We start from the raw sequence: 20,922 nt of genomic DNA on the forward strand, positions 1-20,922 counted from the left end.
GCCCCACAGGCACAGCCTGTCCGCGCCAGCGCCATCTCCTGCCAGCGGGAACAACTGAGCCCTCCCCTGCTCCTCTCCTTATCTCCGCTCCACAGCTGGGCCTGGCTTGCTGCTCACAGGGCCAGGCTGGGCAGAGCTGGGGAAGGAAGGAACCCAGGAGTCCTGGCTCCAGGCCCCCCCGGAGGAGGAGCAGAACCCAGGCCTCCAGGCATGTTTGTTCCTGAGACCAGCAGGGCCCCTGGCTGGAGTCTGGCCGCTTCCCCTGCTGGTCTCTGGGGCCGTGGCTGTCGTGGCTCCGCAGGGCCCCAGGTGCCCTCACGCCTGGGGTGGAAAACCTGTGAACCCGCAAGAGGCTCCTCCCTCTCCAGCCCCCCCACAGGTCCCACCGCGTGCAGCCCTGGCGGTGCCCGTGGCCACCTTCCCTCCAACTCCGGCCCCCCACTCTGCAGCTGCTGGCCAGGGGATGCTCCGGAGGCGGTCAGGGCCCGGCTGACTTGCTGCCCTGCCCCATAGATGTGCACGGCTGCATTTTGCTGACTGCCCCGGGTGGGGGGGGGGGCAGATTCCTGCTGGGCCTCAGGGTGCCCGAGCTCCTGAAAACGTCTGCAAGGATGGGCCCTCGGCTCCACCAAGGGCATGCGGTTGTGCTCACTGCCCCTGCTGTACCGGGCCATGGGGCTGCCTGTGCGCCCTGGCCCAGGGAGCTCTCTGTGGGTCTGCGCAGGGTGTGGGGCAGAGAGGAAAGCGCTGAGTGCAAATGGGCATTTGGTAGGCAGGGCCCAGCCGCAGGCTCCCCTTCAGCGTTCGGCTCCCCGCTCCTGCCGGGAGCCCGGTGTGTGGGGCCGGGGGGCCTGCCCTGGGTGCTGGGGGGCTCATGTCTCGAGCGAGCCCCGGCCGTGACCCTTGCGTCCGGCGCGTTGCACCAGAGCTGGCCGGGGTGGCGAGGGTGCAGTTAGGGCAGGGTAAGGGTGCAGCCGCCCAGCGTGGCTCGCCCGGTCCCTGTGCGGGCGGGGGTCGGGTGGGTTAGAGCCGTGCGCTGCAGGCCCAGGATTCAGCTGCCTGGTGCGGACCGGCCGGGGCTGGGGTCCTGCGTGCTCGCTGCGGGCAGGGGCAGGGCTCTCCGGGAGCTGGGCTGTCACCAGCTGGCGCAGGGGGTCCCGGCCGGCCCGCGCAGGGCTGGGGGCTCTCCTCCCCCAGGGCCAGGCTGGGCAGAGCGGGGGCCCCGGCGCAGGGCAGGCTGGGCCCGTGGGGCGCCCCGGGCTGGGGGGTGCTGCTGCGCGGGCGGGGCGGGCAGGGCTCCCCCCGGGCTGGCTCCGCGCTGGCGGCTGCCCCGGCCCGGGGCTGGGCTACGGAGGGGGCGGGCGCGGGGCCGGGCTGGGCGGCTCCTCTCGCGGCGGGGCCGGGGCCGGGGCCGGAGGCGGGCGAGCGGCGCGGCGCGGAGCGGAGTGGCATGGCCGGCAGCCCGGAGCCCCCCGTCTCGGTGGCCGCCTACTTCGCCTACAAGCGCGCGGTGCTGCGGGGCTCCGAGTGGCTGAGCGGCGGCTCGGGGCCGGAGCGGAGGCGCTACCTGCGCCGGCGCTTGTGCTGCCTCGGTGGGTCCGGGCCGGCGGGCTGCGCTGCGCTGCGCTGGGGGGCGCAGAGATGGGGGGCGCTGCGCTGGGGGGCGCAGAGATGGGGGGCGCTGGGGGAGGGGTGCAGGGACGGGGGGTGCAGAGCTGGCTGGAGGAGAGGGTGCAGGGCCGGCGGGGGGCGCTGGGGGAGGGGTGCAAGGAGGGGGGTGCAGAGCTGGCCGGCGGGGGGTGCAGGGATGGGGGGTGCAGAGATGGGGGGCGCTGGGGGAGGCGTGCAGGGATGGGGTGCAGAGCTGGCTGGAGGAGGGGGTGCAGGGCCGGCGGGGGGCGCCGGGGCAGCCCCCCGGGTCCTGGCTCGGGCCGCAGACCGGCTGCCCCCGGCTGTGTTTGTTTCTCTTCTGAGCTCGGTGCCATGGACCCGGCCGCCGCTTCCAGGGCCGCGAAGGGTTAAAGTTTGAGGGCGGGGCTTGGCGCGGCCCCGCCTCCTGCCAGGCGGTGGGTGGGAACCTACCTGCCAGGGTAGCACTGACGGATCCAGCAGCCCCTGCGCGGCGGGACAGGTGCACAGGGGACCCCGCACACCTGGCTGGCCCCTCCCCCAGAGCAGCCGGGACCCCCAGCACGGCTCCCGGCAGGGCACCGCCGCTTCCTGGCAATGGATGCCCCAGCCCCTCTAGCCCCCCGCCAGCCCCAGAGCACTGCCCCCATTGCCTGCTCCCCGCATCGTGACCCCCATTCTCGTCCTGCCTGGGGCCCCCACTCAGCGCTGGAGGGCTCTGCCAGCCGTGCTGGCCTCGGAGTGCAGTGCGCCCTGAATGCCCTGCCCGTGCGGGAGCTGGGGGTCAAAGTTCTTCTCCCCACGGTGCTGCCAAGGAGCCCCGTGGAGCTGCAGTAAAGCTGACGGAAGGGACGCCCCTGGTTCCTGGAAAACCAGAGCAACCTGCCCGCTCGCAGACCCTGCCGGCCTCTCCCACGAGGTCCCGCCAGGCCTCTGCCCTCAGGACAGCCAGGAATGGGACTGGCCTTCCCAGCCGTGGAGCGTGCTTCCAGCTGCTGAGCCCAGTCCTGGGCCCCCCGACACCCGTGCAGCCCCCCTGCTTCCAGAGATTTGGGGCCCCACTGCTGCGGTGGCAGGTGCGGGAGTGACGCCCAGGGCAGGGTGGGGGGAGACCTGCTGGACAGCACTAACGCTCCGGAACTGCCCTGCACGCCCGGCCCACCTGAGTCCAAGGGGGCGGCAGGGCCTTTGACCAGCCAGAGATGAGCTGTGGCCTGCTGCTGCCGGGAGCAGAGGGGTTTGGGGGGGACGGGCCCCGCTGGGGGCGGCTTCCCTGTCTGAGCTGCTGGGAGCGCTGGCTCTGCCCGCTCATGCTGGAGCTGTACCTGCTCTGTGCTCTCCCTGTCTGGCACCTGCCCATCGCAGCAGATCAGGGCTGGAAGGGCCCCAGGAGGCATCCAGTCTCACCCCCCTGCTCAGAGCAGGGCCAGCTCCCACTGAACCATCCCAGCCAGGCTGAGTCAAGCTGGGCCTTGAGAGGCCGGGCCCCCCCCCACTGTCTGGGTCCTGCAGTCGGACCCGTATCTCCCTGCGCTGTGAGCCCTGCCCCACAGGCTGCCCCAGGCCTTCCTGGGCTCCTCAGCCCAGCTGAGCCAGTCCTCGGGCTCTGAGCCGTCACCTGCCCCGCGGCGGAACCTGGCCCGGCCCAGCACCTTGCCCAGCCTGCCCCGTGTGTCCTGCCTGAGGCCAGGCTAGCTGGTGGCCCCCACAGGGACGAGGCTGCAGCGCAGTGTCCTTGCCCCCCGGCAGGGGAGGGGGGGTGAGCCCTGCAGCTCCTCCCAACCCCAGACCCTGCCCTGCCGCAGGGCGAGGGGTTACTCAGTCCAGGAAGCGGGGGTGGGGGTGGGGACTGGACTCAGGCCGTGCCGGGGGGAAGTTTCTGTGCCCCAGGGGATGGGAAGGGTCTGCAGCCCCGGGACAGCTGGCCCTACCGTTTGCTCCCCCTGCTCATGTGGATGGGCACACGGGGCGGGGCCCGTGCAGAGCCCTGGGCAGAGGAGGTGCCCGGGCCCGGGGCAGGTGGAGCAGAGCGGATGGCCCAGCCCCACGTGCCAGGTGTGTTTCTCCGGCCCTGAGTGCGTTGTTGTCCCTCTGTCCAGCAGCAAGAGCCAGCTCATGGGCTCCCTGCCCTGGGCAAACGGCCGCCCGCCCTGCCCTGCCCTGCCCTGCCCTGCCCTGCCCTGCCCAGCCTGCGGCCCCCCACATGCACAGTCTGCAGCAGCCCCTCTGTGCTGGAGCATAGGCCGGGGTGCAGCGTGGGCGGTAGTGCACAGTGCAGGACAGTGACTGCACTGCAGGGTGTTGCGGGTGTGATGGGGTGGGGTTGGCACTGGCTGTATTGGCCTGAGTGGGGGCTGTAGCACACCGCGAGGGCTGTCTGGCTGTAGTGGGGTGACTGGTTTGTGTGGCTCTCTGGCGGTAGGAGGGGCTGTCCAGCTGTAAGCGGGGGTGTCTGGCCTGTGGGGCTTTCTGGGTGTAGCGAGGGCTGTCTGGCTCCAGTGGGGATGACCTTTGCAGGGCTGTCCGGCTGTAGCAGGGCTGTCCGGCTGTAACGGGGTTGTCTGGCTGTTGCAGGGGTGAGTAGTCTGGGGTTGTCCGGCTGTCACAGGTGATGACTGGTCTGTGGGGCTGTCCGGCTGTAGCGGGGCTGTCTGGCTATAGCAGGGGTGACTAGTCTGGGGTTGTCCGGCTGTCACAGGTGATGACTGGTCTGTGGGGCTGTCCGGCTGTAGCGGGGCTGTCTGGCTATAGCAGGGGTGACTAGTCTGGGGTTGTCCGGCTGTCACAGGTGATGACTGGTCTGTGGGGCTGTCCGGCTGTAGCGGGGCTGTCCGGCTGTAGCAGACAGCATGGGGACAATGACTGGGCTGCACGGGGGTGGCTGCAGAGGCAGGAGCTGGGCTGATGTAGGAGCAGTCGGCTCAGACTGCACCCCATGTTGGTGCCCGGTTCTCGGTGGTTCTCAGCCTGGTTTGCTGCAGCCCTGGGCAGTCTGGGCTCTGCCCGCGGGGCCGGGGCCGGGGCCGGGGCCGGGGCCGGAGCCGGAGCCGGAGCCGGAGCAGCTTGCCGGTCACAGTGGGGTTCTCTGGACTTTCTCAGAGGCTCTGGGTGCAGAGCTGGGCCCTTGCTGTGTGATTTGCGGGGATCCAGCGGGGGGCGCCCCGAGTCTTCCTGCGGAGCGGTTGTATCCAGGGTTCGCAGGGACCCATCAGCTCCCGTCACGGTCTGGGGGCAGGCCCCTCTGTGCCAGGCGCTGTACAGCCAGTGTGAGCAAGGGGCAGCGTGAGCGTACCCGCTCCCTCACCTGGGTCGCGCTCCCCCAGGCCTGGCGCCCGGGAGGGGTCAAAGGAGGCAGCGAGGGCGCTTAGCGGGTGTGCCCGGGAGGCATTTCCTGGGCACGAGGGGCAGCGGGGGAGGAGGAGCCCGAAGGGGCTCGTGGGCAGTGGGCAGTGGGGCTGGCTGTCAGCATCTCTGGGGCAGGACCTGAAGGTGAGCCTGGCGCCTGGGTGTGTGGCAGTGATGGGGGCTGGCGGAGGGGCGCAGGGCGCGGGCTGAGCAGGGGCAGCTGAGGGCAGGTCTGAGATGGGTGAGTCCCCCTCACTCGGTGTCTGTCAGCCCGGACGGGGGCGTCTGTGGGGCTGGAGTCGCCGGTTGAGGGGCGCTGGCCAGAGAGACGAGCTCAGACGGGGATCCCAGGATCCCTCCTGGCCATGAAGTCTCTGAGCCTTGGTCCCCCGGGTGGCTGGCGCAGATGTCTCCCGGCGGGGGGTGTGTCTCACCCTGGGGGGGGCCAGCCCCACACTGCACCCGGCCCTGCTGGCGGGAGGCAGAGGGAGAATGATTGGCGCTGCCCTGGCTGGGGGGGCTGGTTCCTCCCCTGCCAATTGCACAGAGACAGGAGCAAATGCTGCCACGGTCGCCCGACCCCTCCAGGCCCCCCTGCTGGGCGGGGTGGGGCAGGAATAGCCGGGAGCTGCCCCCCTGCCCGCAGCGCCCCCTGCTGGGAAGTGCCTGTCTCGGCAGCGGGGCCGTGCTGCCCGCCTGGCCCTGCAGCTGCAGCTCTTGCTCCATACGTGTCAGTGGCTGGAAAATAGCTTGTGGTTAGAAACGGTCGCAGGGCGCATTCCTCCCGCGCCCACGGCAGGGCCGCTCAGCTCCTTGGAAACCGAGGGGCGTGGCAGGGGGGAGCCGGGCTGGAAGACGCTGGGGGGAGCAGGGCGGGGCAGGGCCAGCACCTCCACCCTTCGCTGCCCTTTGCCTGCCTGGCTGGCTCGGGGCTGACTCACGGCCTGGCCCCGGGCTCCCGCTGCAGCTTCCAGCCAGCTCTGCTCCACCTTTGTCTCAGGGCAGCCTCCCGCCGAGCCCCAGGCCTCTTCTGAGTCGTCCCCAGGCAGGGCTGCTGTGGGGCTCTGCCCCACGGCCCTCGACCGGAGCTGGGAAATGCTCTGGGAGCAGCAGGACCAGCTGCCAGCCCCACGCTGCTGCTCTGATTTCTCAGGCCCCCCCAGCTCAGAGCAGCCGCACCCAGAAAGCAAACAGGATGGGTAGGGACGGGCGCTGCGTCAGCGGAGCTGGGGCTGTCTCTGCCTCTGTCCTCCCTGCCGCTGGGCCGGCCCGTTCTGGGGCTCGCCCTGGTGCACTCAGCCCTGCCCGGGGTGGGGGTGGGCGGGCTGTGGGGCACGTGGGGAGTTTACTCCTGGGCCGCTCGGCTGGGCGTGTGGGGCGTGGTCACCTGCCCCCAGGTGGGCCCCAGGCTGAGATCCCGTGGGGCTGGGGAGAGCTTCCTGCTCCGGGCTGGGCCCACTCTGCCGGCCGGCCGGGAGCCGGGCGTGTCCCGCCGAGGCGTGAGTCACGGTGCAGCCGCCATGTGCGCACTCCAGCCGGGCGTGCAAGGTCCACGCTGCACCCAGGCGCCCGCTTCCTGCGTCGACTGCTGGGGAGCCCCTCCCCTCCCCACCGCACCCCACCCCACACATGGCAGAGGGGGAGGGGTGCTGGCCCAGTGATCCTGTCATGGGGGCGCCTTGGGGCCTCTTTAGCCTGCACTGACTGGCCCCTGGCGGAGATGGGCAGATGGGGGGCACTGGGGCTGTGCCCCCCTGTGCAGGTAGGGGTGGCTGCGGGGCCATTGCCGGGCTCCGGTGGGGCCGCTCCCTGGGGCAGCAGTGACAGGAGCCGGGGTCCCTGGCTCTGGGCTGATGGGGCGTCTCAGGCACGGGGGGGCGTTTTCTCTCTGCCCTGGGACCTGCCCCCATCCGTTCCCGCCTTGGGTCATAGATCCGCTGGTCGTGTGGCAATGCGGTGGCCTGGAGAGCTGCCCCAGGCTGGTGAGCCGGCCCGCCGGGCAAGGAAAGGGTTACAGACGAGGTTTCCTGTCTCTGGCAGGCAGGCTGTGCCCTGGCTCTGGGCGGGGAGCCCCAGCCTCCGCCCCCCCCAACCCAGAGACTTCTCTCGGGGGCGGAGTTTGGGGAGCAGAGGGGCAGGCCTGGCACCGTGGGGCAGAGGCAGCTGGAGCCGGGTGGGGAGCGCTGCGTGGCTCTGTCTCTCCAGTCTGCAGTCAGCGGCCCTGCGCAGAGGGCTGGGCAGGGCAGGGCAGGGCAGGGCAGGGCAGGGCCGGGCCAGGCAGCAGAGGATCGCTGGGCCAGGAGTGTCAGGGACCATGTCCAGGCAGCGGCTGCAGAGCCGGGAGGTGGAGAGCCCCGAGGAGAACCTCTACCTGGCCGTGCTGAGAGCCACGGAGGGAAAGAAAGGTACCGAGCCGCTGCCCAGCCTGCGCGCGGGGGCTGGGGGTGGGGCACTTCGGGGGCTGTGCCGCGCCGTGGGGTGTGCGGGATGTCTGTGCTGGCTGGGGGGGGGGCTCTGTTTCAGGAGGGGCCTGCGGGGGCCGCTGGTGAGCAGCCGTGTGGGGGTTGTGCTGGCGGGGGGCTGCTCTGTGCGTGGTGCGTTTTGGGGGGCGAGAGGGGGGCTGTATCTGCCCCTCGGTGTCTCTGGGCAGGGGGTGTCCGCTCTCAGCTGTGACCCGAGCCCTGGTGCTGCTCCGTGTGTGTGTGTGTGGGGGGGGGTCTGTTTCCAGCACCCCGCTGCTGCGAGCTCTGCCCCACACACTGCCGGGGTACGTGCCCCCTGGGCAGTCTCTGCTGGGGTGTGACCCCCTGTGGCACCGCGGCTCCCGGGTGGGTGTCTGCGCTCCCCACCCCAGCCTGTAGCTGGGGGCCCGGCTGTGATGAGTTTGGGCGTGGTGGGGCAGGTCACTGGGGCCCCGGGGGGGTCGTGGCCCATCAGCCCCCCCAGGTGGGACTCTGCTCCCGGCCCAGTCAGCTGGGAGCCGCGGCCTGTGGGGAGTGAGCGGCACTTCCTGCCCCACCCAGCCCGCCGAGGAGCGTGGGCGGCCGGCCCGGGACAGGCTGGAAGGGGCGGGGGGGGGGGGGGTGAGGAGAAGCGTCTCAGGGGCTCGTTGCCGCCGTGCTCCCTGTCTGGGCCATGCCCCGGGGGTGTGTCTGTGCTTCCTCTCCTCCAAGCTTCTGTGCGTCCGTCTGCAGGCGGGTGCGTCCGTCTGCACACGCTTCCTCCACGCCCGCTGGGTTCCCTTCCTGCCGCTCTGCCCAGGGCAGTGCCCTTGCTTTGCCTGCCCTCGGTGCAGCCGCTGGGCACCTGTCTGTGGCACTGCAGCCCCCGCCCGGGTCTCCCTGCCCCCCGGACACGCCTGCTGGGCGGCCCAGCCCCGCCCTGCGTGCCCCTCCCTGCGCGTGTCTCTGGCCCCGGGCGGCCGGGTGTTGCACCGGGAAATCTCCCCGCGCTGCCAGCCAGACAAGACACAACACGTGAAAGCCACATGGGGGCAGCCGGGGCCCCCCCAGCCCCATGGCAGCGAGCCTGTTGGCGAGGGGTGGGGGTGGGGGGCTCCCCTCTTTGTTAGGGTGAGTCAGGCTTGAATGAGGGGGGGAGACAGGGAGGGAGTGTGGCCATTTACACCCAGGACAAGGGTGTGTGAGCTGCCGGGTGGGGACACCCAGGTGCAGGGGGGCGTTCCCCGCCTCCTCCCCCGCCCAGGGTCCCCACGACCGGACACATGGGCCGGTCCCCACCAGACTGTAACCTGCTCGCCCCGGCCCCCTCCCGGCAGGTCAGCCTGCCCCCCGCCTCCAGGCCCAGGTCTCTGCGAGCTGTGGCGGGCTGGGCCAGGCCCGTGTGCCCTGAGCCCCCAAGCAGCTAGTGCTGAGCCAGGCAGGGCTGCCGCCCCGTGGCTGTGTGCTAGGGGCAATGGGGCTGAGCTGCCCCCCAGGGAGAGGTCGTGCTCCCTGCACAGGGCTTTGGAGGGGTCCAGCACAAGGGACGGTGGGGCTGAGGGCGTTGGCACGGCCCCTGTGCTCTCCGCTCGCCATGGGGCTGGGCCTCGCCTCCTGCAGCCCTCAGAGCTGGGACTGGGGTGTCAGGAGTCCACTGGGGCTGTGGGGTGAGACAGCCCCAGAGTGCAGAGAGGCAGTGGTGCCTGTCTGTGGCCTGGTGTTCCCAGCCCCACGGCCAGCGCCCAGCGGCCAGGATTACTGCTGAGCTGGTCCCCGCTGCAGCGCACGGCCCTTCCTGCCAGAAACAGGTCCTAGCCACCCCGAGTCTCTGCTGTGGGGCCCACCCCACTGTCTGCAGGCCTGGCAGGGCGGGGTGGGGCGGGGCGGGGCAGGGCGCCTGGGCCATGCTCCGGGATGTGCTGGCCTGCAAGGAATGCAGATAGCTGCTCCCTGCCGGGTCCCCACCGCCCGTGCTCCCCGAGGCAGGACAGGAGGGCTCTCCCGAGTAGTGACTGAGCCCCCCTGCCCCCAGGAGGCCAAGGGGCTCGCCATTCCGTGTGGGGAGGGGTCGCCCAGCACATGCGGGGTCCAGCTGCTGTAGAACGCCTCCTGGCTAGGAACCCCTTGGCGCTCGCCCTGCCCCTCGTGCCGGGTGGGACAGGGCTGCCCCGGGTGCCTTTGGGTCCTCGCCGAGCCCTTGGGGGCAAGTGGCTAGCCCCTAGGGCTGCAGGCTCCTTCAGTGGGGCAGGCCGTGTGGGGGCGCTGGGGGCCGGGCCAGCTGGGATACGTGTGTGGGTCGCTGTGCTCGGAGGGGCTGCTGCCGACCCCCTGGGGAGCGGGCGAAGGGCTGCTCTGGAGTGTTGCCCTCCGCTGTCTCCTGCCCGCAGCTGGGCATGGGGCAAGGCCGGGGCTGTGGCACATGAGTCACCGTTTCCTTCCCATCAGCACCGGTGAGTCACGCTTCCCGGGCTCCTTCCTGCCTGGGCTGAGCTCGGGGCAGGCGAGCTCTGTCCCTGGGGGACCCCGGCCTATACGTGCCCTGCGTTCTCTGAGCCCCGGGCTAACCCCCGCGTGCTCTTTCTTGCAGATGAGCGAGATCGGGTCCAGAAGAAAACCTTCACCAAATGGGTCAACAAGCACCTCATCAAGGTAAGGCGCCCCCCAAGGTGGGGGGCAGGGGCAAGGTCTCTTTGTGGAGGGTGGGGCAGCAGAGGTGACTGTCCAGGGCGAGGCAGGTCCCTCACTGTTAACAAGTGGTGCCTGGTTAGCCTGTGGAACTCACTGCTGCAGGATGGGTGGAGTGAACAGCTGACAATGGCCAGCTCTTACTGGGGGAGGTCCTGCTCCTGGCTTGTCACTGCGTCGCTTTCTGGGCCAGCAGCCCCTGGGGACAAGTCACCCCTAGTCACTGGTGCTGCAGTTATCCCCTTGGGGCCAGCGCCCCCTTCCTCAGCCCTTCCCCCAGGGGTGGCTTTCAGGAGGGGAGACACCCATGGGAGGAGCCCTAGCCCCGGGGGTCCCTTGCCTCCTTGCTGATGACGGCGCTGCCCATCCCTTGGGCCCAGCCACTTCTCCCTGGCTGCCAGTCACAGAGCTGCGTCCTGCCAGGCTACCCGCTGCGCCTCCCCTTCGCAGCTGCCCCGTCCCAACATCTCTGCCCTGGGGAGTCTGGGATGCCGGAGCCAGGACCGAGAGGGGCCCGTGTGTGACCTGGGCTGGGCCTGGGGCTGGAGGGCCAGGCTTCGCCAGGCGGGAGCCCCAGAATAACTGAGCTGGAGGTGCCGTCTGCCCTGACCAGAGCAGGGGATGCCAGCTGAGCTGCCCCGTTCACACCTGCAGCCTGATCCCAGCTGGTACCGGCTCCTGGCCCCTCGCAGGCAGCACGGGGCAGGAGAGCAGACAGCAGCGCACGGGGCCGGCTGGGGCAGCACCGAGGTACCGCTCCTCGCAGGGCGAGGGCAGCCAGGCCGCAGCAGCGGTCCTGCGGGGAGACGCGGGCACACCCTGTGCCCGGCTCTGCTCTGCCTCCTTGTCCGGGCGCCCCCGCTGCAGGGGGTGGCAGGAGTCGCGCGCTGGGCGCCGGAGCAGGGCAGCTGGTGTGCTCCGGGCAGGGCCGAAGGGGCGGCTGCCAGCGCCCAGGAGGAGCCGCTCTGTCCCGTGCCCAGCAGAGCTGGGGGCTGCCTCTCCTCCCGCGCGGGCACGCGGCCTGGCTCTGAATGGGTGGATTGTGCTCGGCCCAGGGAGAAGGGTATTTTCCGAGTGGTGTTGCTGAAGCAGGATTTCGGAGCTGCCTCTGGGCCTGCGTCCTATGACTTGAACAGTGCCTCCCCCCCGCCCCAGCCGGGCTCTTCTGTCTTCCTTCTACTGTGGAAAATCTGCTACGAACCCCTCGCCTCCCCCCAGCAATTCAGCCATGCCCTTCCCACGGAGCTGCCGGGCCGGCTCCGCCTGGGCCTCGCCTCCTGACCCACGGGGCTGGTGCCAGCGGGAGGGGCAGGAGCCCTGCAGCAGGGAGCACTGGGCTGATGGACCATGGGGCAGCCCCCTCCTTCCCGGTAGGAGGGACTGGAACCCTCTGGTGTAACCTCGGCCTCTTCTCAATAGTCACAGCCCCCGGTCTAACCACTAATGCCCGGCCTGGCCCAGTGCAGGACACGGCCCCGGGTCTAACCGCTAACGCCCGGCCCGGCCCAGTGCAGGACATGGCCCCGGGTCTAACCGCTAACGCCCGGCCCGGCCCAGTGCTGGACACGGCCCCGGGTCTAACCGCTAACGCCCGGCCCGGCCCAGTGCAGGACACGGCCCCGGGTCTAACCGCTAACGCCCGGCCCGGCCCAGTGCAGGACACGGCCCCGGGTCTAACCGCTAACGCCCAGCCCGGCCCAGTGCAGGACACGCCCCGGGTCTAACCGCTAATGCCTGGCTAGGCCCAGTGCAGGACACGGCCCCGGGTCTAACCGCTAACGCCCGGCCCGGCCCAGTGCAGGACACGGCCCCGGGTCTAACCGCTAACGCCCGGCCCGGCCCGGCCCAGTGCAGGACACGGCCCGGTCCCAGCCGCATGTCGAACCCCTGACGTCATCCGAGCGCAGGGACGTGCTGCTGCCTCTCAGCACCGGTTTTCGCTGTTGCCCCACGAGCCAGGCCCAGCTCCAGACTCCTGGAGCGCTGGCGCACGCCCTCCCAGCCCCCACACGCGTGTCTGGCCGTGCACAGACAAATCAACACGCTGGTGTGCCTGCCGGCGCCCGCCCGTGCCAGGTCGGTAATTCCCGCCCCCGCATTCTGTGCATTCTGCTCCCTGGGGCAGGCAGGGCTGGGCAGGGCCAGGCCTGGCTGGGAAGCATCCGGCACACCCCAGACCGTGGCAGACAGAGACAGCTCTCGCCCCCGTGGCCAGGGGCTCTGGGCTGCCTGCACCGGCCGAGGCAGCACGGCCCCAGGGTGGGCCCCTGAGCAGCTGTCATCCCGACTCGGGCCGGGCAGAGGAGATGCTGGGGGTGGGCCAGCCACGTAAAGCTGGGAGGGGGCTGCACTGGGGGCTGTGGGGCTGGGTGAGTGGGAGCTCGCGTGGGCCGTGGGGCTGGCGCAGGGAGCCCCTGCTCTGTGCATGTGGTGGGCTCGATGCAGCTCTGCAGTTTCTGCGTGGGGAGGCCTCGGCACTCCAGCCCCCTCCCGTGTGGGGAGGGGACCTCTCTGCTATGGCTGGGATCCCCATTGCTCCTTGGGGCCTGCCCCACCCGGGATGCATCTCCCTATGGGGCTGCCCAGGCTCCTTCTCTGCCCTCCAGCCAAGCCAAGGGGCCTCCAGGGGCCCCGCCCTGAGTGGAGCGTCCGGCGCCCTGGCGGGGGGCTGTCTGCCCTCTGGGCTCCAGCCTGCAGCAGGTTCCCGGCAGGGCTCCTCCGGGGGCGTGGGCAGCTGGCTAGCGTGCTGCCGGCGGGCAGGGTGGGGGCTGAGGCCGAGCTGGGGGCCCAACCGTCCCCCTGCTATTGCTGGGAAGCTGGACGCCGGGTCTGCGCCTCCCTCTCTTCTCCTAACCCCCCTCTGTCTCTCTCCCCGCCCCCCCTGGCAGCACTGGCGAGCGGAGGTAGGTGGTATCCTGCCCGCTGCACGGCGTGACCGTGGCACCTGCCCTCCCCGTGCATGGCTCCTTCCTGCCCTCCCCGACGCCGGGCCGGGCGCGGAGCTGCTTGTGTGCGGGCCCCTCGGGGCTGGGAGGGAGGCGGGGGAGAGCGCTTACAGGCCCGGGTTTGTCTGGAGCTGGGGCCCCCCGGGACCGGGCTCAGTCCTGCAGCACAGCCCCTCCCCGGGCAGTAACAGTGGGGGTCCCTCAGCAGGGCCGTGGTCTCGGGGTGGCGGGTGGCAGCCTGCCCTTGCTGGGCGCCGAGGGAAGGGGGCTGTGTGCTCGCCCAGCCCCCAGGCTGCTGCCACGGTGGGGGACAGGGAGCACGTGTCCTTGTTGGAGGAAGATGCTGACCTTTCACCCTGGGGGGCTGGGGCAGCTGTGTGGCTTCGCGGGGTGCCCAGGGCCTCGCCACCCGCCCTTAGCAGGACTTGTCCATGCCTGCCGAAACCGCAGCGCCCAGCCCCGGTCCCGGGACACGCACCATTACCAGCAGAACAGAGCTGTGAGACTGAGCCAGGGCCGGCTGGGCCGGGCGCGCAGCACGGAGAGCAGACAAGATCCCGTTTGTTATCAAAGAGCCGGGATCCAGGGGCTGGTGGGGAGACACTGGAAACAAACGGCTGCTGCAAAGCAAGTCCGAGCACGCTGCCCAGAGCCTGCGCTTCGCTCGCGGCTCCTCCCCTCGAGCACACTCTCACCCAGCGTTCACTCCACGCTGGCTGAGACCCGCTCTCCTGGGTCTAGGTCGCCAGGCCGCTGGCTTGGCTTTCTACGTACACCCCGAGTTCGTGGTGTTCCTGACAGACAGGCTCGCCCTGTGGCTTGTGTTTCCCTGTGTGCGCCTGGCCTGGTCACAGCTCTTCGCTAACGTGTGATTCGTGTGTAAATGGGTGTCCGCACCGTTGGCTTGCACGGCTCGCTGTCCATCCCGACAGCCGGGGCGGTTCTGGCTCCTGTCGGGAGGAATCCGGCTCAGGCACGACGTGCTGGGGAACGCCATTGTCTGGCTCAGATCCACGACTTCTTGCATGGCACGCGCACACACACGCGCACACACACGCGCACACGCGCACACACGCACACGCACGCATGCGATTTGCGGTGCTCGTGACAGCTGTGTGACAGGACTTTTCATCTGAGACCCCCCATGACGATCTTTGGTGAATTGGCACATGCCTGCTGGTCCCTGCCCCCGGCCCCCCGCCCCCCACGCCCCTTCTCCCCGGCTCACCGCAGCCTACTGGGGCTGGCCGTGTCTCCGGGGCGGAGGTTCGCCTTGCCCGTTAATGGTTCTCCTCCCTCTCCGCAGGCTCAGCGCCATGTCAACGACCTCTACGAAGACCTGCGGGATGGCCACAACCTCATCTCGCTGCTGGAGGTGCTGTCGGGGGACACCCTGGTAGGTCACGCCGCTCGCTGGCTTCTGGTCTGCAGCTTCCGCACAGCCGCCTCTCTGCTCTCCTCCCCGCCGGCGCCTCGCCCCCCTGCCCTTCGGGGCGGTCTCTGCGCTGTGGCGTGGGGGGGCCAGAGAGCAGTGCCCACTCTGGTCCCAGGGCTGGGGAGGGAGGGGAGAGGTTCTCGCGGTGAGTGTCTGCTCTGTGCTGGTCCTCCCCCGCCCCCCACGTCACCCCCACGGGGCGCTAGGGCACATCCTCGCCCTGCTGACCCACAGGCTGGTCCCCGGCCCGGCCCCACGGACAGTCCCCCCATGGCGCTTCCACCTCGAGGAGGATCGTGACCCCTGCTTCCTGGCAAGCCTCCCTGCTGGCCCCGCATGCATGTGCCGCCGACCCTCTGCTTGCTCTGTCTACTGTAGAAGCCAGCCTGGTTCCTGGACCTCCTCCGGGATCCTCAGCCCTCGCCTCCCCCCCCCCCCCCCCCCGTGCCCCTCGACGCGGTGCACCCGCCCCCGCTGGCTCGCCACCCCGGTGCATGCTGGGCCTTTAACAGGTGACCGTGACTTCGCTACACTGAACTCTCTGCTTCTTTGTACCTGTCTGCTGGCCCCTGACCTGCCTCTGCCTCTGCCTCTCTTTGCTCTGCTCTGGCTGGGCAGCCGCGGGAGCGAGACCTGATGAGGAGCGTGCGGTTGGTGAGTGGTCCTGCCCTTTGCTCTCCGCACGGCCGCCCATTGGCTGGGGAGACGTGACATCACGGCCAGCCCGGCCAATGGGAGCTTTGCTAAAATCGTGCTAACCTGCGATGGGCGGGGCTGGCCCAACGACGAGCCACGAGTCCCCGGGGCCGGCTCCGGGGCGCTGCAGGGGGGCAGCCCGAGGACAGGTGCAGGGGTGCCGGGGGTCCCGGTTCTGGGGCCAGCAAAGCTCTGGTCAGCCGTGCAATGGAGGGGGGGCTGCACCTTTCCCGTCGGGGCAAGAGACCCCCAGTGCCTCCTGGAGCCAGCACCGGAGCCGGGAGCCTGGGCTCCTGGCTGGAGTTTGCTTGGGATGGGCTGTACTGGGCTGGGAGAGCTGCAGGGAGCAGGGCGGGGCTCCGGAGGGGGCGCGCTCCCTCGCACTCGGTGCCGGCCCCAGTGGGGCGCTATGGGGCGGGGCTCCGGAGAGGGCGCGCTCCCTCGCACTCAGTGCCGGCCCCAGTGGGGCGCTATGGGGCGGGGCTCCGGAGGGGGCGCTCTCCCTCGCACTCAGTGCCGGCCCCAGTGGGGCGCTCTCCCTCGCACTCAGTGCCGGCCCCAGTGGGGCGCTATGGGGCGGGGCTCCGGAGGGGGCGCTCTCCCTCGCACTCAGTGCCGGCCCCAGTGGGGCGCTATGGGGCGGGGCTCCGGAGGGGGCGCTCTCCCTCGCACTCAGTGCCGGCCCCAGTGGGGCGCTATGGGGCGGGGCTCCGGAGGGGGCGCGCTCCCTCGCACTCGGTGCCGGCCCCAGTGGGGCGCTATGGGGCGGGGCTCCGGGCTCCCTCGCACTCGGTGCCGGCCCCAGTGGGGGATGGGGCGGGGCTCCGGAGGGGGCGCGCTCCCTCGCACTCGGTGCCGGCCCCAGTGGGGCGCTATGGGGCGGGGCTCCGGAGGGGGCACTCTCCCCTGGCAGACAGTGCTGGCCCCAGTGCAGCGCTGGGGGGTGGGGATCCATAGTGCAGGCCCCAGTGCCCCAGCTTGGTTCTGGGGGTGTGGGGTGGGTGTCCCTGCAGTGCCCAGCGTTGGTGCGCAGTGGGGCTCCCTTTCCCTCCCCCCGGCCGGTCCCGTTTTACGCTGCATCCTGCCCAAATCCCTTGCGCCCGCCCCGGCGCCCCGTGCCGGCTCAGCGAGCGAGGCTGGGTTTCCGTGGGGTGGGAAGAGGGGCTGGCGAGGGCTCCTTCAGCCTGTGCGGAGCCAGAGCCGATCGCGACCCCCCGGCCGTGCGAGGAGGGCGTAGGGAGGCAGAGCCGGGCCCTGGGCCTGCCCCAGAGCTGGTTTGTGCCGGCTGTGGGGCAGGTGCCCCGCAGGAAGCCAGGAGCAGTAGCCCAGCCGCGCTCAGCACTTTCCTCGCTATTGTTTGTTCAGCACGTTTCCTCCCGGCTCCCGGGGGGGGCAGCACTCGCAGCTGAGGATTTCCGGGCCCAGCCCCACACCCCCCGCGCTGCCCCTTCCTGCAGGCTCCGGCCCCACAGCTCTGTCCCACTGCCAGGCGCCTCTATTCCAGAGACTCAGCTGGCGAAGGGGGGGCCCCTGCCTGGCAGCCTGGCCCGGGCCATGCCCCACTCCTGCAGCCTGGGGAGCACTGCGGCGTGACCGGCTCGGCGCCCCCCTGGTTCCCGCCTGGCTCCGTGGCCTTCGTCTCCAGACACTGGCCTTTGGCCCCGGGGCTCCCAGGCCTGCACTGACCCTGCCTGACCCGTGCCCTGGTCCCAGCCTGAGCGCGCCGGGCTCCCCGCACTCGGGCGGGGCAGGAGAGCTGGGGGGCAGCTGGGGCTCCCTGTCTGTGATTCTCTGATCCTCGCTGCCCTCCCGGCAATGGGTGGCCCACGGGCCAGGGCTCAAAGGGCAGGGCCTGCTGGGGCCCAGGTCGGGGGAAGGGGCTGCCCCATTGGTTCTGTGCCACCCCTGACGGCTGACCTGCACCCCCGGGCGTCTGGTGTTGCCGGAGAGCTCTGCCCTTGGCTGCTGGCATTGCCCTGTGCAGGGGGAGGCGCGTTCAGGGCACTGGGGGCCCCGGCACCCCGGCTCGGCCACTCACGCTCCTGCTCCTCTCCGCAGCCGCGGGAGAAGGGGCGGATGCGCTTCCACAAGCTGCAGAACGTGCAGATTGCCCTGGATTACCTGAAACACCGGCAGGTGAGCCCTGGCGACGGGGCAGGGGGGCAGGCCGGGGCCCTGGGCGAACCATGGGGAGGCGGGCAGGCAGGCAATGGGGCAGGCTGGGCTCTGGGTGAGCCATGGGGACGGGACAGTGGGGCAGGCTGGGCCCTGCTTGAACTGGGGGAGGCGGGCAGGCAGTGGGGCAGGCTGGGGCCCTGGGCGAGCCATGGTGTGGCGGGTGGGCAGGAAGGAGGGTGGGGCAGGCAGTGGGGTGGTGGAGGACAGTGGGGGCAGGCCTGGGACCTGGCAATCCATGGGGAGGCGGGGGGGGGGGGGCCCGGGGCGAGCCGTGGGGAGGCTCGTGCTGCCGTGGGGGTCTCCAGGCAGAACCGCTCAGGGATAAAGCACCTGCCTCAGCCGGGCGGGGGTGAGAGGCTGGGGGCAGATTAGCCGCATCCGTGCCCCGGGCCTGGCCCTTCCTGTGGCACGGCCGGTGCCAGGGGAACTCGGGGGGCTGCCGGGGGCAGGCGCTGGGCTCCCGGTGTAACCGTACCCGCGGCTCTCGGCCCGGCAGGTGAAGCTGGTGAACATCCGCAACGATGACATCGCCGACGGCAACCCCAAGCTGACGCTGGGCCTCATCTGGACCATCATCCTGCACTTCCAGGTGAGCCGCCCCCCCTGCCCGTGCCCCTGCCCTGTGCCCAACAGCCCCACAGCCCAGGCCGTGCCCCACTCCCACCCCACGGTGCCCCTGCCGGGAGCTCCTCTGCAGTGGGATGGGGCTCTTGCTCTCTCGCTGGCTCCCGGGGAGCCGTGGCGTTGGGTGGGGTGGGCCCCGCACCCTTCCCCAGAGCTGGCACCCTGCCCGGGCGGGGTTTGGGCGGGGAGGCCCTGCGGGAGTGCAGTGGGGCAGGACTGAGCGGGGACCTGCTGTGGTGTGGGGTGAGCTGGGGGCTCCCTGCTGTCTCCGAGCTGCGTACAGCCGGGCCTGCCTCCCTCTGCCCGCCGTGCTGCCTGCAGGGCGTCAGCGCCGGGTCTCTGTCCTGCCATCACCCACGCTGGCACCTCCAGGGAGCCGGGAGCTGGGGCGCACCCCACGTGCCGGTGCCCCTCGGCCTCCTGGGAAGTGTGGCTCGCCCGGCGCGGCGCGGCTGGGCGGGGAAGGGAAGGGAAGGGAAGGGAAGGGAGACACCGGCTGCCTGGGCAGGAAAGCTGCAGCCGCAGGGCAGCGTTTCCGAGGCCCGTGTGGCAGAGCTGAGTCACCCGCGCCCCGTGCCAGGTTTCCGAAGTGTGGCTCAGCCCCGGGGCGGGGCCTGGCAGGCCACGGTGACTCACTCACGGGGCGTCGCTGCCGGCCCTGCCTGCCCCCGCTAGCTACCACCAGCCATTTCCCTTCGCCAGCTGGAACTGCGAGAACCAGCGCTGCGGCCCCCAGCCGCCCGGCACAGGGCTCCTGGCCCGCCTGGGGAGCCATGGACAGTCCCGGTGCCTGGCGCTGCCCCTGCCCCACTGCACGCGTGGGGCGCACACCTGCCTCTTGGGGCTGTCTCCTCCCAGGGAGCCCGTGGCCGGGAGGCCGAGCTGCCAGCGGCTGCCCTCCTGACGCGCTGCGTGGCCCAGAGCACGCTGTGCTGCTCCCCTGGCCAGCCCGTAGTCCGAGCCGAGCACAGCCCGCCCTGCACCTGGGAATGGGGTGGGGCAGGGCCCCCCGCCCCCGCGCCGCGCTGGGCAGCTCTGGACCCAGGAGTCCTGGTGTCCCGCGGCAGAACGGGTCCGTGCAGCGCCCAGGGCAGCGTGAGTGAGCAGCTGGGGCGGGCTCCAGGGGGGGCCCCGGGCATCGGGCCCTGTCACACGGCTCTCGGGAGAGCAGCAGGCGTGGAGACCTCCGTCCCGGGTGCAGGGCTGGGCTCGTGGGGGGGCCGGAGGAGCAGGGGCTAGCGAGCCCGTGGGCCGCCCTGCGGCGGGCGCGTGTGGTGCCGTGTCGCTGGGGTGGGAGTTTGCCGGCATGGGCACCTGTGGCGAGAACCAGCCAAGGTCAGGCTCCAACCCCCCCGCCCCCCACGGCTGCGGTCGCAAGTGAAAGAGGAAGGAGGCTGCTGTGCTGCACCCCCCCACCCCCCTGGACACAGCTGCGTCCCGCGGCGGGGGGGGGGGGGGGGGGTCGCTGGGACGGGGCGGGCTGGCAGCGGGTCCGCAGGGCCAGGGCTGGTGGCTGACGCCCGCCCGCCCCTTGCAGATCTCGGACATCCAGGTGAGCGGGCAGTCGGAGGACATGACGGCCAAGGAGAAGCTGCTGCTGTGGTCCCAGCGCATGGTGGAGGGCTACCAGGGGCTGCGCTGCGACAACTTCACCACCAGCTGGCGGGACGGGCGCCTCTTCAACGCCATCATCCACCACCACAAGTGAGAGGGGCTGGGAGCGGGGGAGGGGGCTGCCCCACACGCAGCTCTACCGGCCCAGGGAGGGGGCAGGCTCCCTCGCTCCGGGCTTGGGGGGCAGCAGCTGCTCTGTGAGGTCTGGGCCCGGCCACCCCCTTGGCTGGGGCTGCCTCCCGTGCAGGCAAAGGCTGTGTGGGGCAGGGCGAGGGTGCCCCTCCCCTCCCCTTCCCGCCCCGCTCGGCTCGGGCAGGCCCACAGCTCTGCAGCAGCATGTCGGGGCAGCCAGCTGGATAGTTCAGAGAGGTGGGGCCGTGCCGTGCCCTGCGCCAGCCCCACAGCCAGGAGCTGCCTTCGCTTCCCAGACTTGGGGGCTGGCAAACAGCCCCCCCCATCCCCAGCTAGCCCCTCCCCGGCGAGTGGCATCCGCGGATACATGGCAGCTGCCGGCCTGGTCTGCCCCTTGCCTCCCTGCAGTCCCCGTGGGGCAGTGCTGCGTGCAGTGGGCTGGGGGATGGGGGGGCCTGCAGGCAGATCAGGATCCCCTGGAGCCCTGACTCCTGGCAGCAGGATTGGGCCCATCTCACTTGCCTCCCTTTGGAGACGCAGCAGAGACGGTTGACGCTGGCTCCGTGGGGCAGGCCACGCCGGCCCCTCTGCTGCCCTGGAGCCCCCCAGCCAGGCTGGCGCCAGGGGTCTGCGTTTGATGCAAAATCCCAGACAAGTTCCAGCGCATCAGCCCATGGGGCCAGCGTCACAGGGAGCCGGGCTGGGCGGGCGGGCATCTTCGGGACCCCTCCCAGCCTCTGTCGCTTGCCTGGAGCTGCCAGGCCAGCCTGCTCCTCCCCAGCACAGCTGCCCCGGGGGCCCTGCCTGCATGGAGGGCGGGCCAGCACCGGCTGGGAGCGGCAGGGTGGGGGGGTGCAGGGGGCTGCTGGAGGCTACCTTGGCTCCTGCTTTCCTTTGAAAGTGTAACAAGTACGTGCAGGAGCCGCCCCGCCCCGTGTCGGGAGGGGAAGGGGGGGACGCAGGCTCCCAGCGCAGCACAGCACAGTGCGCGCCACTCTGCAGCGAGAGGACGGCTGTAGCGGGTCCTGGTTCCCGGGCATCGCAGCGCCAGGGCAGGCGGCTGTAGCGGGTCCCGGCGTCGCAGCGCCAGGGCGGGCGGCTGTAGCGGGTCCTGGTTCCCCGGCGTTGCAGCGAGCAGAGGGCGGCTGTAGCGGGTCCTGGTTCCCCAGCGTCGCAGCCCCAGGGCGGCTGTAGCGGG

At 71.3% G+C, this 20,922-nt stretch overlaps 1 protein-coding gene across 1 annotated transcript in view; it reads left to right on the forward strand.

The window, feature by feature from the left end:
• Nucleotides 1-20,922, forward strand: part of PLEC (plectin) — a 147,577-nt gene that overhangs the window by 10,696 nt on the left and 115,959 nt on the right. The window contains exons 2-6 of the mRNA XM_067560057.1: nt 10,003-10,064; nt 14,352-14,441; nt 17,235-17,312; nt 17,851-17,943; nt 19,516-19,682. Coding sequence (XP_067416158.1) covers nt 10,003-10,064; nt 14,352-14,441; nt 17,235-17,312; nt 17,851-17,943; nt 19,516-19,682 — 490 coding nt within the window. The remainder of the gene's footprint in view (nt 1-10,002; nt 10,065-14,351; nt 14,442-17,234; nt 17,313-17,850; nt 17,944-19,515; nt 19,683-20,922) is intronic.

This window comes from Emydura macquarii, unplaced genomic scaffold, assembly GCF_026122565.2.
Source record: "Emydura macquarii macquarii isolate MOO-44397 ecotype Brisbane River unplaced genomic scaffold, CSIRO-AGI_Emac_v2 contig_2246, whole genome shotgun sequence".
Taxonomy (NCBI): Eukaryota; Metazoa; Chordata; order Testudines; family Chelidae; genus Emydura; species Emydura macquarii.